General features: G+C 46.1%; 1 protein-coding gene across 50 annotated transcripts in view; it reads left to right on the top strand.

The window, feature by feature from the left end:
• Positions 1-14672, top strand: part of LOC110538950 (supervillin) — a 35876-nt gene that overhangs the window by 11976 nt on the left and 9228 nt on the right. For 19 of the 50 annotated variants that reach the window (XM_036938178.2, XM_036938173.2, XM_036938185.2 and 16 more), the window contains 19 exons: positions 3645-3706; positions 4984-5132; positions 6797-7028; positions 7529-8076; positions 8376-8484; positions 9847-9897; positions 10092-10154; positions 10341-10415; positions 10501-10657; positions 10768-10863; positions 10957-11037; positions 11213-11414; positions 11562-11734; positions 12051-12170; positions 12289-12425; positions 12669-12816; positions 13542-13687; positions 13934-14109; positions 14208-14346. In XM_036938178.2, coding sequence (XP_036794073.2) covers positions 3645-3706; positions 4984-5132; positions 6797-7028; positions 7529-8076; positions 8376-8484; positions 9847-9897; positions 10092-10154; positions 10341-10415; positions 10501-10657; positions 10768-10863; positions 10957-11037; positions 11213-11414; positions 11562-11734; positions 12051-12170; positions 12289-12425; positions 12669-12816; positions 13542-13687; positions 13934-14109; positions 14208-14346 — 2864 coding nt within the window. Of the gene's footprint in view, positions 1-3644; positions 3707-4983; positions 5133-6796; positions 7029-7528; positions 8077-8375; positions 8485-9846; positions 9898-10091; positions 10155-10340; positions 10416-10500; positions 10658-10767; positions 10864-10956; positions 11038-11212; positions 11415-11561; positions 11735-12050; positions 12171-12288; positions 12426-12668; positions 12817-13541; positions 13688-13933; positions 14114-14207; positions 14347-14672 lie in introns of all 50 variants that reach the window. The other 31 variants (XM_090193172.1, XM_036938177.2, XM_090193187.1 and 28 more) reach the window with 9 other exon arrangements.

The raw sequence follows: 14672 nt of genomic DNA, 5'->3' as shown, positions 1-14672 counted from the left end.
TCTCCGTCCCAGTCTCAGGTCTTTTGCAGACTCCATCAGGTTTTCTTCCAGAATGGTCCTGTATTTGGCTCCATCCATCTTCCCATCAATTTTAACCATCTTCCCTGTCCCTGCTGAAGAAAAGCAGGCCCAAACCATGATGCTGCCACCACCATGTTTGACAGTGGGGATGGTGTGTTCAGCTGTGTTGCTTTTACGCCAAACATAACGTTTTGCATTGTTGCCAAAAAGTTCGATTTTGGTTTCATCTGACTAGAGCACCTTCTTCCACATGTTTGGTGTGTCTCCCAGGTGGCTTGTGGCAAACTTTAAACAACACTTTTTATGGATATCTTTAAGAAATGGCTTTCTTCTTGCCACTCTTCCATAAAGGCCAGATTTGTGCAATATACAACTTGTTGTCCTATGGACAGAGTCTCCCACCTCAGCTGTAGATCTCTGCAGTTCATCCAGAGTGATCATGGGCCTCTTGGCTGCATCTCTGATCAGTCCTCTCCTTGTATGAGCTGAAAGTTTAGAGGGACGGCCAGGTCTTGGTAGATTTGCAGTGGTCTGATACTCCTTCCATTTCAATATTATCGCTTGCACAGTGCTCCTTGGGATGTTTAAAGCTTGGGAAATCTTTTTGTATCCAAATCCGGCTTTAAACTTCTTCACAACAGTATCTCAGACCTGCCTGGTGTGTTCCTTGTTCTTCATGATGCTCTCTGCGCTTTTAACGGACCTCTGAGACTATCACAGTGCAGGTGCATTTATACGGAGACTTGATTACACACAGGTGGATTGTATTTATCATCATTAGTCATTTAGGTCAACATTGGATCATTCAGAGATCCTCACTGAACTTCTGGAGAGAGTTTGCTGCACTGAAAGTAAAGGGGCTGAATAATTTTGCACGCCCAATTTTTCAGTTTTTGATTTGTTAAAAAAGTTTGAAATATCCAATAAATGTCGTTCCACTTCATGATTGTGTCCCACTAGTTGTTGATTCTTCACAAAAAAAATACAGTTTTATATCTTTATGTTTGAAGCCTGAAATGTGGCCGCAAAGTTCGCAAAGTTCAGGTCGCAAAGTTCAAGGTGGCCGAATACTTTCGCAAGGCACTGTATTTGGTCGATAACAAAAGTTCATCTCAATACTTTGTTATATACCCTTTGTTGGCAATGACAGAGGTCAAATGTTTTCTGTAAGTCTTCACAAGGTTTTCACACACTGTTGCTGGTATTTTGGCCCATTCCTCCATGCAGATCTCTAGAGCAGTGATGTTTTGGGGCTGTTGCTGGGCAACACGGACTTTCAACTCCCTCCAAAGATTTTCAATGGGGTTGAGATCTGGAGACTGGCTAGGCCGCTCCAGGACCTTGAAATGCTTCTTACGAAGCCACTCCTTCGTTGCCCGGGCGGTGTGTTTGGGATCATTGTCATGCTGAAAGACCCAGCCACGTTTCATCTTCAATGCCCTTGCTGATGGAAGGAGGTTTTCACTCAAAATCTCACGATACATGGCCCCATTCATTCTTTCCTTTACACGGATCAGTCGTCCTGGTCCCTTTGCAGAAAAACAGCCCCAAAGCATGATTTTTCCACCCCCATGCTTCACAGTAGGTATGGTGTTCTTTGGATGCAACTCAGCATTCTTTGTCCTCCAAACACGACGAGTTGAGTTTTTACCAAAAAGTTATATTTTGGTTTCATCTGACCATATGACATTCTCCCAATCTTCTTCTGGATCATCCAAATGCTCTCTAGCAAACTTCAGACGGGCCTGGACATGTACTGGCCTAAGCAGGGGGACACGTCTGGCACTGCAGGATTTGAGTCCCTGGCAGCGTAGTGTGTTACTGATGGTAGGCTTTGTTACTTTGGTCCCAGCTCTCTGCAGGTCATTCACTAAAAATCCAGAAAATCACATTGTAGGATTTTTTATGAATTTATTTGCAATTTATGGTGGAAAATAAGTATTTGGTCAATAACAAAAGGTTATCTCAATACTTTGTTATATACCCTTTGTTGGCAATGACAGAGATCAAATGTCAGAGGTCAAAGCCTCTTATGGTTCTGGGATTTTTGCTCACCATTCATATGATCATTTTGACCCCACAGGGTGAGATCTTGCGTGGAGCCCCAGATCGAGGGAGATTATCAGTGGTCTTGTATGTCTTCCATTTCCTAATAATTGCTCCCACAGTTGATTTCTTCAAACCAAGCTGCTTACCTATTGCAGATTCAGTCTTCCCAGCCTGGTGCAGGTCTACAATTTTGTTTCTGCTGTCTGTTGACAGCTCTTTGGTCTTGGCCATAGTGGAGTTTGGAGTGTGACTGTTTGAGGTTGTGGACAGGTGTCTTTTATACTGATAACAAGTTCAAACAGGTGCCATTAATACAGGTAACGAGTGGGGGACAGAGGAGCCTCTTAAAGAAGAAGTTACAGGTCTGTGAGAGCCAGAAATCTTGCTTGTTTGTAGGTGACCAAATACTTATTTTCCACCATAATTTGCAAATTATTTATTTATTTAAAAATCATACAATGTGATTTTCAGAAATGTTTTTTCTCATTTTGTCTGTCATAGTTGAAGTGTACCTATGATGACAGGCCTCTTTCATCTTTTTAAGTGGGAGAACTTGCACAATTGGTGGCTGACTAAATACTTTTTTGCCCCACTGTAATATCAACTAATAGCTACTGTATAACAGTGCATTTATAACAGTAAGCCTGATGAATATAGTCTGACCTCTACTTACACTCAACCCCACTTTGTAGCTGCCTTTATAGAACATCTATAATAAACAGAACATCAAATAAATCAAGGGCTTTTATTTTTAAACACTCCACCAGACCCAGATGGGCACAGGGTGACGGTAGAATGTTGAAGTTCCTCGGTGGCGATGGATTTATGAGCCATAAAAGCATGCCTGAGCACCACACCGCCACTATAAAAAATAGTCCCCGCTTGTACGCAGTAGCTGTCCAATAAGTTCTCTCTCATGCATTCATTTGACTGTCCACCTAAAATACATGATTAAATGGCCATTGAGAGCAGTGTTAGAAACAACAGAGACAGTTGACACTCACTCGATCGGTGTTGCTGTCCAACTACCCAACTGCCTGGTCAAAAGGATGAACTGTGTGGTCATTAAGTTCAGGCCAGGTGAGAGGAGAAGCAGGCAGCTAGCCGTGCCAGCTGAGAGATAGTGGTGGTGGTGCCATGTGACAGTCTAGTGAGTGCCAGGTGCAGAGCGATGGCCTCACATGAAGGGATCAGTCACAGAGATCTGTCTATCTCATTGTGTCGCAGTGGACTGGCGGCTTGACTAACAGGTAGCCTCTCTGGACTGTATCTCTCCCCAGGCTACTATGAGCAGGTTAACTGTGTTTTTCTGTATGACAGGGACTGCTATATGATCACAAGGTGTGTGGGGGTGCTGTTCCATTTTTTTGTTTGCCTATTTTTATTTAGAGGGTTCGGCTTAATGTGTTTGACAGGCTCAGGGATGCCAAAAGGATACCCCTGCTGATGACACAGACAGGCTGACAGGGATTTAGTGTGTCTTTGAGTGTGTATGCACTTACCTCTAATGTATTTACCTCTGTTTGCCTGACTTGATGTATATATTTAATGTCATGTATCCCCCCCCCCCCCAGCTGATGTGAAGACAGACGACAGAGCCAAGATGAGTGTGGCGGCCAAGATGTCTCTGTTTAAAGTAAGCACGTCCATCTAGCTCAACCTTGGCTGTGAAACAGGACCCCCTCCCTGTTCCCTTGTACCATGCTGTCCGTCTCCATGCCTGATCACAAAAGGTCATCACCATGGAGACCAGGGGGGCTACACCGGGCTTATGTCTCACAACAGCACATCAACAGACACGACAGAGCCCATGTTGAGAGGAGAGAGCGAGTTGTTTATTATCTACTTCACTTGCTTTGTCAATGTTAACATATGTTTCCCATGCCAATAAAGCCCCTTGAATTGAATTGAAAGAGAGAGAGAGAGAGAGAGAGAGAGAGAGAGAGAGAGAGGCTGCTCACCTTACAGTCATGGAGCAACACATGATGATGAGCCAGCAGGCTGGGCTGAGCATGCAGAACTGAATACACTGAACGAATGTTGAGGAATATGAATGGCCAAACAGGTGCTGCTCTCTGATCCAGACAGGGCCTTGTATTTTAGTACTGTACTAATATATTAGTACATGGTGCCTGAATAAGACAAGGTACTGTATGCAGACAGAGTGTAGTATAGGACATATAGGAAGCCAGACCACAGAGTGCATGCAGATGGACCCTTCTGTTCTTAGTTTACTCCCATTGGTTAATGTTTTATTGTTTAAGTAGCCTTTGGCAGTCTGTTTTGTTAACAAGACAGACTGCCCCCTCCCACCCAATATTTCACTTCCTGGTGGGTTTTAGTCACGTAGCATCTGTCAAAACCTAGGTGAAAAGTAGCCAGGGACTATCAAGCCATGAACAGCCATTAACAGGTGGTTATAATTAGCCCACAGCTAGCTCCTGTCAGGCTCGCTGGTGGAGGAGGGAGGCAGGGCCAGGAGGGAGGGGGCTGAGGGGAGGGCCAGGGGGGTAACGGTACACTACTAAGGGAGCTCTGGTTACACTGTGACCTGCAGGCCTGGCATTCTATCCCTCTCCTCTACCTTCTTACATAGGCCACCCACAGCACCTTACAGATCCCTGGTTTATCCACCAGCTATCGCACCCACTTCCTCTGCCTACTGCACCTCCATTCACATTCCAGGAAAGAGGGACACTTTCAATGAAAGAAATGAAAAAAAGGAGAGGACATTTTGTCATTTCTCAGTCACTATTTTATGCTCTGTTTGATCTAAATGTTGATTATACACCTGTGGCAAAGGCATTATTGTTCAAGATGTAGTATTACCTATCAAATATGAACATAAATGTTATGAATTACTATTTCACTCGCTCTTTCTTTCTCTCGTCTCCGTCTTTCTCTCTGTTGCAGGAGCTAGAGAAGTCAGCAGCCCCTGAGGCCTCCTCCTTTCTGAAGCCTCGCTCTGGCAGCGTCGCGTATGAACGCAGAGTACGCCGTGGCAACGAGCACCGCTCACTCACTCAGCCAATCACCTGTGAGGAGATGGTGGTGGCCACCAGGTGAGCAGGGTCAAGGGTCACACCTCGATGGTCAATGTACAAGGATATATTGTATCTGTTGGCAACGAGGTGTTGGCATACTGTATGCAAAAAACATTAGCCTCTCACACATTAAAATTCCTTGCCCAGTGGGTTATGGAATCCACATGGAATGGTCATGAGATCATAACTGATTCTAATTGTGATACGGTTTATGGTATTTGGTTTATGTATAGCATTCTAGATAATGCATTTTGGTATGGTACCGCTTAGGTGTAAACTCCCCTAAAGAGGGGACTAGAGTGCGTTTGGTACCGGTTCCGACTGACATTTTCACATATGAAACAGTGTGTGGACACCGGAGATCGAAATGGCTTCCATTCAGCAACAGCCCTAGTTCTCTTCCGCCTGTGTGACTCAGGCTGTGAAATCTTACACCACTTGAAGCTGGGATGTCCCATCTACCATTTCATTCGCTCTTCCGACTGTCCATCAACTCCTGGCTGACAAAGCACATGCCTGCAATTCTTTAGATCCTAGCGCAGCAGGAGAGCGTGGGTTTGTCGCTCTAGCACATTCAGATAACAATTTATCACCAACTTTATCAAAGTAACCTAAAATAATTCATAGATATTAAACAAAAAAACGATTTATATTTGTCATAGATGGACAGGATTAATATGAGATGAAAGGCCATTTCATAATGAGTTCAGGAAGCATAGCTAGAGCCCTGTGTGATGTTCAGAAGGGTGCAGAAGTTTTAAACGAGAGAGACCTTAAGAAAATATGCCACATTTTTTCAGACACTAAACATACAAATATTTATTTTACAGTTATAAGGAAGGTGAAATCTTATAGTCAAGTCATTTTATAATTTGATTGTACTATTTAGAAAGCATTTAAGTAATTTCAAGTCTTATTCATACAGTTTTGTTGAGTAGGAAATACATCATATAAAACATTTTGTATTTGTATCATATTTGTACTGTGTTCTTGAGCTTGTGTCCTCAAAAGTGACTACACCTCAGGAATTTAAAACAATTTTTACCAGAAAGGTGAGATTTTAATATTTCTCACAGTAAAAACATTTTTTATGGCCCTCTCATGATAAAAATGTATTTAGGGTATGTCTATTTAGGTAGAGATCTACATTTTGCCATTACATTACGTTTTTTATTGGAAACCTAGAGCTGGCAGGGTTTGTTCACTCATAATGACGTCCTGTCTGGCTAACTACATGTAGTCTAGTGGTTAGAGCGTTGTGCCAGTAACCGGAAGATTGCTGGATCAAATCCCCGAGCTGACAAGGTAAAAATCTATCATTCTGCCCCTGAACAAGGCGGTTAACACACTGTTCCCCAGAAGGCTGTCATTGTAAATAAGAATTTGTTCTTAACTGACTTGCCTAGTTAAATAAAGGTTAAATAAAAAAATAAAAAAATGATGAGACCTTTACTGAGTAGGACAGAGAGATTCCTACCCCTAATTAGAACAGGGGGCAGTCAGAGAGGAGGCTAAAACACTGATTTACTGCCATGCATTAAAAATATCTCACATTGTGTTCCACAGTTCCTGTCAATCCACATTTGAATTAACATGGCTGTTTCTCTGTTTTAACTATTAACTCTTCATCCATGACTTCCATTCACCACCTTCTCTTACCTATCTACCCCATGTCCTTGCAGCACCCCCCAGCCAGCAGAGTCAGGCGAGGCCCAGGCTGTGCAGGCCGAGGCGGAGGCAGGGGAGGACGATGAGAACAATAAGCTGACTATGAGCGAGAAGCTGGCTCTGTTCAACAAGCTGTCCCTGCCAGGGAACCTGGGGGATGCCGCTCCCCATGCCCCCCCAGAGAGACGCAGGCAGAAGGGGGCACGCTACCGCACACAGCCCATCACCGTGGAGGAGGTCAGCCTGGTGAGTGGGAGTGGGACCAAGACATCCTCAGAGGAATGGAAGAGGGAATATTAGAGATGATTGGCAATTGCGTGTGTGTCACTCTTTAGCTGAGAAATGTGGATTGTGACACAGGTGAGTGTGTGTATGAGCGCGAGTGTGAGTGAGTGTGTGTGTGTGTATACTGGATGTTGACGTGAGCATGAGGGAGTGAGTAAGTGTATGTGTACACCAAATTGAATGTCACACTCTGTGCTTTAACTGTTGTGAGCACCTGATTGATCAATAGTTTTATTTGATCAGTATCAAGCCAATATCGACCATAACACTGTCCAGGGGGAAACACTACACTCGCGTCCAATTCAATCACACTAAAATTAGACAGGTCCAAGTGGATGACTCAGAAATATGTAGTAACCTCTTCTTCTTATAGTTTTCATACTAATTTACACTATTGTGATGAGTAGAATCTATAATCTCCATGTCTCTGACAGTATTCACCTCGCTTTGTCTTCCCTCAGCTCCAGAAAGGCCCCATCCGACTGCCCCCGCTGCGCCTGTCCCCCACCCTGTCCGACAGGCAGCAGGAGCAGTCCATCAATCTGAGGCCCAGTGAGGTGCGTCAGGCCCAGCCTCGACCCGGGGCCGATGTGGAGCCTGCCACAGGACCTGACCCGTCCCAGCAGGGCCAGCAGCAGCGCAGGGACTCTGAGCCAGGAGAGATCAGAGGCATCCTGAGGAACAGCGCCTCTGGAGCACCAGTACGGGACCGAGACAGAGACACTATGTGGGAGGACAGACAGCAGGACCCGGACGGAGGAGGGGAGAGGGGGAACAAGGTGGAGGAGAGGAGGGCAGAAAGACATGACAATGTACCAGTGCCTTGTAGAGAGAGACCAGCCTCCTCGGCCCCCTGGAGACAGAGGAACAGGAACAGGAGGGAGACGGTGGCCGTGTGTAGCCCAGCCAGGCCCTCCTCAGAGCAGGGTCACCCCCAGGAGGAGAGGCCTTCCCTGGCTGAACAGAGAAAGCAGATGGACCCCCCTGGGAACACCTCTGGGAGAGACAGGTACACAATTAACACAGAGCCAACATACAGTCCTTTTAAATGATGTGTTTGTGTGTGAACGTTGAGGGAACGTTGTGACCCTGAGCGTGTATTGACATTTGTGTGCTGCAAGAGGGATCTCTATTGCTGAGTGTCATGGAAGGTTTGTCTTTGTGTTTTTAGGTGTGTGTGTGTGTGTGTGTGTGTGTGTGTGTGTGTGTGTGTGTGTGTGTGTGTGTGTGTGTGAGATTGTGAGCATGTGTGCGAGAGAGAGATTTGCATGGCTATTTTTTTTAGACCTCCCCTCTGCCTCTGTGCAGGCTGTCAGATGCTTCCAGGGAGGAGGGAGAGGAGGAGAAGGGGGGCAGGGTGAGAAGAGACACTCCTCCCAGACAACACGTCCAGGTGACCTTGGCAGACCAGAGGAAGGTAAGACCAGCGGCCGTCTTACTGGACCTCGCTTTAGTCTAAACACACAGACACACCTCAGTCAGAGCAGGCAGCTACTGGGAATGGTGGGCAGTGGATAGATGCTGACATCACTGTTTTGCAATGGAAATCTCACACGGACTGAGCTCATGTGTTTCGGAGCCAGTTGGTTGGCTGTTTATAGTTGATTTGGGTCTGCACTTGTGTTTAGCATCTTGAATATGTTGGCTCAGAATTACAGTGGGGCAAATCCAGTCTTAGCTTGGAAAGCAGAGCAGTGGACAGCTGTGGACATTTCATTCTCAGTCAGATTTAGATATATAGATCCACAGGAGGCTCCCAGACAATCCCTAGTCCTCAGGGTCTGTGATACTATGGCTTGGCCCCTACTGTAACACACCAGCCCAGAGAAAAGGCCCTGGCTTCCACTTGTAATCTCTAATCCTCTGGGTGGAACCAGTGGGTTTAGTGTAACCTGTCAGCCAGGGAAAGAGGGGAGGATGAGGGTCACCAGGGGGACCGATCACAGGGGAGATAAGAGGGGATGCTGTCCGCACGCCGCCCAGAAATGATATCGAAATAGGATATTTATTTAGAAAAAGGTAAAAAGGTGCCCTTCGTGCGTGGCCAGGTAAGAGGAATTAGTTAGCTGTCCTATCTGTTCTTGAAGGTTGAACAGATATGTTGTGTGGGCTGATTCAGCAAGCAGTGCTTAATTTGAGAGTTTGTTAAAGTTTTGCCATTCTACTGAAAAGAGCATCATAATATCATAGCACCTCTACACCAGCCCTATATCTTACTATGGTATGTGTTTAATATCATAGCACCTCTACACCAGCCCCATATCTTACTATGGTATGTGTTTAATATCATAGCACCTCTACACCAGCCCTATATCTTACTATGGTATGTGTTTAATATTATAGCACCTCTACACCAGCCCTATATCTTACTATGGTATGTGTTTAATATTATAGCACCTCTACACCAGCCCTATATCTTACTATGTATTCAATCACTGAGAACTACCTTGCTTTACTTAGATATGGGTGCAGTTTCTACTGGTGCTAATGCCCAGGAATGGGCTGAATGGCTCTGAATGACATGGAATGTTAACAGATAGACTGAGATGCTTCCATGTACACCCCCTTGACCCAATTAGGCCCCCTTAGCTGGACAGTGTTGACAGTTCTCTGGGGTGGGTGGGTGGGTGTGTGTGTGTGTGTGTGTGAGACCTCCATACATTTTCTCATCGCTCTTCACCCTCTCTTTCTCCTGTTTGCCATCTCCTTTCACCTGCTCGCTCCTCTCACACTCTTTTTTTTCGGCTTTGCTGACCACACCCCCTCTCTTCTCCTGTAGGAAGACAATGAGATCTCCCATGATGCACCAGTCGTCAACCCTCAGTGCTGGGTAAGCGGAGTGCAGGCTCTGTGGCACCCTATTCCCTACATAGTGCAACTCATTGCCTACAAACCTCTGTGTTTGGTTATTTCAACCAAACTTATTACCCTGGTTTGTTGACTATGCTGCTCGTCCAAGTCATATCACATCTATTCTATTCTGTTCTACCCAATCCTGGGCTTATTCCTTTATCCTCCTCCCAGGTTCCTGTCTTTTCCTCTGTCTATTCTAACAGTACACCTCAATATGTCATGTGCTACAATCAGGTGAGTGTGTGTGCAAGCACCCGTTCAGGTGTGTGAGTGTGAAGTGTGTCCATTGCACGCCATTGCCCCTCAATAGTCCATTTAAATGTACTAGTTTGAGTGCTGTGATGTGAGTTCTGTTGATACTGCAGTGAAACATGTTGACGTAGTTCCCCTTCATATATCCTGTTTTCTCTCCCTCCTCAGACCAGCTCTTCCTATGAGGCCCAGGAGGTCTCCTCTCCTACCCAGGTGTGCTCTCAGCCCCAATGGAGACAGAAGGTGACACATACACACAAAAAAAAACACACACACATACTGGTAGGTGTTACTGTATGGCATCTGATCCCGCTCTCTGCCCATGCAGCAGACTAGACCAGTAGAAGCGGAGGAGCTGCCACAGGCGTCGGTGGCTGAGCGCATGAGAACCCTACAGGACAGCGAGGAGCAGTGGAAGACCAGAGGGAGAGGAGCCGCCAACGACTCAGCCCAGTACACTGTGGCCGGACGCATGGCGAAAAGAGGTGAGGTTTCCCTCTTTCTCCTTTTCTCTGTCTCTCTCTTTCTCTCTTTCTTTCTCTCGTTCTCTCTTTCTTTCCCTCACTCAGACCTGTGTGGGATTGTCCCATTGCAGGTTTGGTGACCCCTGTATCAGACATAGACGAGACCCCTCCATCTCACACTAAGAGACCCTCCACAGGAGCCACAGCAACAGCATGCCCATATGAAGGTAAACATACCCCATCCAGAAAAGAGAAAATATGTTTGTGTCTGGTTTGTGATTGTAGATCCTATCCCTGACCTCTGGTTCTCCTCTCAACAGAGATCTCCAGTCACCCTGGGATGGAGGTGGACGAGGACACAAAGCTCGACAAACTGGATTCCATTGTGGACAGGTTGAATAGTACGTCTTATTATCTATTCTAGGATGATTTGTCCAAACCTCAGATTAAGAGAGGAAGTCTATCCACTAGTGTCTATTGTATCACTTACTGTGTTTTTCTCAGTGATGCTTTGAGTATCCTAATGAAGTAGAATACCTGTAACTTCTCTCATGTTGTCCCCCTCTCCTCCCCCAGCCGCTCCCCAGGACACGCCCCTGGAGGTGACCTCAGTGGGGGAGAAGGAGGTCATGACCCCTGATGACCAGGAGACATGTGGTGGTTTCTACAGGGAGGTGTCTCCCCACTCACCCTCTGCCCTCCCTGCTGGGGCTGGAGCTGCCACTGGAACTGACCCAGAACAGGACCTGAGTGCCCTCTGCCAGACCAACACACCCATGTGAGTTTGGGGTGTGGGGAGGGGGGGGGCTGTGTGTATGTGTTTACATGGACACTTCTATCTAATTGTATGAGTGTGTTCATTGCCTGTGTTTGTGTCTTAATGCCCCTTTGTGTTGTGTGGGTGTGTCTGTGTGTGTGTGTGCAGGCTGACATCAGAAGTAGCGCAGCACAGGCGGTCGGTGCGTCCGTCCCGTAGGACCCAGGGCTCCCGGAACCCTCTGCGTGCTCTGGCGGCCCGCGATGACATCAGACAGGACTTCATGGGAGAGAGAGTCACCATGGCTACCGTGAACACTAACAGGACACAAGTGGAGAAGTGTGAGTGATGTTAACATATACCAGAGAGATCTCTCTCTCTCTCTCTCTCTCTCTCTCTCTCTCTCTCTCTCTCTCTCTCTCTCTCTCTCTCTCTCTCTCTCTCTGTCTCTCTCTCTCTGTCTTTTTTTCTCTCTCTCTCTCTCTCTGTCTTTTTCTCTCTCTCTGTCTTTTTTTTTTTCTCTCTCTCTCTCTCTCTCGCTCTCTCTCTCTCTCTCTCTCTCTCTCTCTCTCTCTTTTCTTTCATCAGTCATCTTATATACTGTTTATGACTTTCTCATCTCTGATCTCTCTGTCCCATGTCTGTCCTGAACTCTAGCAGGTCTGGCCAGTACAGAGGACTTCAGTAACGTCCACCTTCGTGATGTCACTTCCACAGAATCAGTGAGGAACAGCAACAACTTGCCCATCAGCAACCTCATGCTCATTCACATCAAAGGTCAGCACATATTGTGTGTGTGTACGTGCATATGATTGCGTTTATGAGTGTGCATGTGTGTGTGTGGATACAAACTCTCTATTTAACGTGTGTGTGTGTGTGTCTCCTATGGTGCCAGGTTGGCATCATGTGCAAGTGCGTCTGGTGGAGCCCACAGCCAGGTCTCTGAACAGTGGAGACTGCTTCCTGCTGGTCACACCCACTCACTGCATCCTCTGGAGCGGAGAGTTCGCCAACGCCACAGAGAAAGCCAAGGTACGACTTCCACGCGACACACACATTGTATCACGTACTGACGGTCTACTCTCTAGATCCCTGTCTTGTATTGTTCATGAGGGGTTCCCGTTGGGCGTCTTATTCGTCTGTAATTCAAACTATATATGACTTTTGAATAATATCATACATAACATTCTGCAGTTAAACACAATGTGAAGCCACTGATTCATGTCCGTTATAAATGGTGATGATGTTTGCCTGTCTTCTGCTGTCTCTGTCCAGGCGTCAGAGCTGGCCTCGTTGATCCAGACACAGGGGGACCTGGGCTGCCTGGCCTGTGAGGTCATCCACCTAGAGGAGGGGGTCAATACTGACAACAGCCTGGCCTCTGACTTCTGGAACCTTCTGGGAGGAAAGACACAATACAGAGGTCGGACTAGAACTAGTCACCAACCACTCTGTCACACACTCAGTAGACAAACGTGAAAATCTTATTAAAACAACCAGAACTCCCTTTTAGGTGCGCCAGTCAGTCAGTCAGTCAGTCAGTCAGTAAACTAAGTCAGTCAGTCAGTCAGTCAGTAAACTAAGTCAGTCAGTCAGTCAGTAAACTAAGTCAGTCAGTCAGTCAGTAAGTAAACTAAGTCAGTCAGTCAGTCAGTAAACTAAGTCAGTCAGTCAGTAAACTATAAGTCAGTCCAGTCAGTCAGTCCAGTCAGTCCAGTCAGTAAACTATAAGTCAGTCCAGTCAGTCAGTCCAGTCAGTAAACTAAGTCAGTCAGTCAGTAAACTAAGTCAGTCAGTCAGTCAGTAAACTCAGTCAGTCAGTCAGTAAACTATAAGTCAGTCCAGTCAGTCAGTCCAGTCAGTCCAGTCAGTAAACTATAAGTCAGTCAGTCAGTAAGCTATAAGTCAGTCCAGTCAGTCAGTCCAGTCAGTCCAGTCAGTAAACTATAAGTCAGTCCAGTCAGTAAACTATAAGTCAGTCCAGTCAGTCAGTCAGTAAACAAAGTTATTCAAACAGTCAGTAAACTAAGTAAGTCAGTCAGTAAGTAAGAAACCAAGAACGTAAGTATGCAAGCAACCAGTAAGTGTCCATTTGCATCTGTCTTTGTGTACTGTAGGTGTGATCGTATATGTGTGTGTTCCCTGTAGGAGTGGGAGCCCCAGAAGAGGATGAGCTGTATGAGAGTGGGGTGGTGGAGTCTAACTGTTTGTACAGGCTGGTGGAGAACAGACTGGTACCCCATGAGCAGGCCTGGGCAGCCATCCCTACTGTCTCCCTACTGGGATCCACTGAGGTCAGTCCCTCCCCTGGATCCCCCTGTGTGTTTCTGTAGCTTCTTGGTGCTACATATCAATCAATGGGTTTTAAACTCAATACAAAGATTATAAACTGGAATGCCATCTGTCAACTCGTGTGTGATTTTCAACACTATAGATAGAATCTGATCTCTGAATGGCTCTCTCTCTCTCTGCCTCTGTCTCTCTGTCTCTCCTCCGTCTCTCTGTCTCGGTCTCTGTTTGTTCCCTTGTCTCTCTACCAGGCCCTGGTGTTTGACTTTGGCAGCGAGGTGTACCTGTGGCATGGGAAGGATGTTGCCTCTGGTGACAGGAGTGTGGCTGTACAGCTGGCCCAGCAGGTGTGGGGTGGTCCCTACGACTATAGCAACTGTAGGGTCAACCCACTGGACCCCACACACTGCAACCCCAGCATACAGCCGTAGGTACACACCACACAGGCGCTTACATAGTAAAATACCTCATTTAAATACATACTGTTGTATTCATTGATACATTATGTGTGTGATTTGTGTACAGGCAAGGTGAAAGACGGCCCAACTGGGCCCTGTTTGTCTGTGTCTCTGAGCACAAGGAGACAGCCCTCTTCAGGGAGAAGTTTCTGGACTGGGCTACAGATAAGGAGGAGACGGCTGCAATGGTGGTAGAGGAGGCACAGGTTAGTTAGAGAAAGATTAAATCAAATTGTATTTGTCACGTGCTAAATACAACAGCTGTAGACTTTACCGTGAAATGCTTACTTAACAAGCCCTTAACCAACATAACGTTTGAAGAAAAATAGGAGTCAAGAAAATATTTACTAAATAAACTAAAGTAAAAAAGAAATAAAAAAAAAAGAAACAATAAAATACTAATAACGAGGCTATATACAGGGGATACCGGTCCCGAGTCAATGTGCGAAACACATGACTCAAAGCCAAATAGGACCCATCCTGTACAGATTCAGAGTGACTGTGAGAAAGATGCCTGGTCTTCTTTGACTGT

Source organism: Oncorhynchus mykiss, chromosome 12 (assembly GCF_057628025.1).
Source record: "Oncorhynchus mykiss isolate SJ-2025 chromosome 12, ASM5762802v1, whole genome shotgun sequence".
In the NCBI taxonomy this organism is placed as follows: Eukaryota; Metazoa; Chordata; class Actinopteri; order Salmoniformes; family Salmonidae; genus Oncorhynchus; species Oncorhynchus mykiss.
This window is presented reverse-complemented; position numbering and strand designations above follow the sequence as displayed.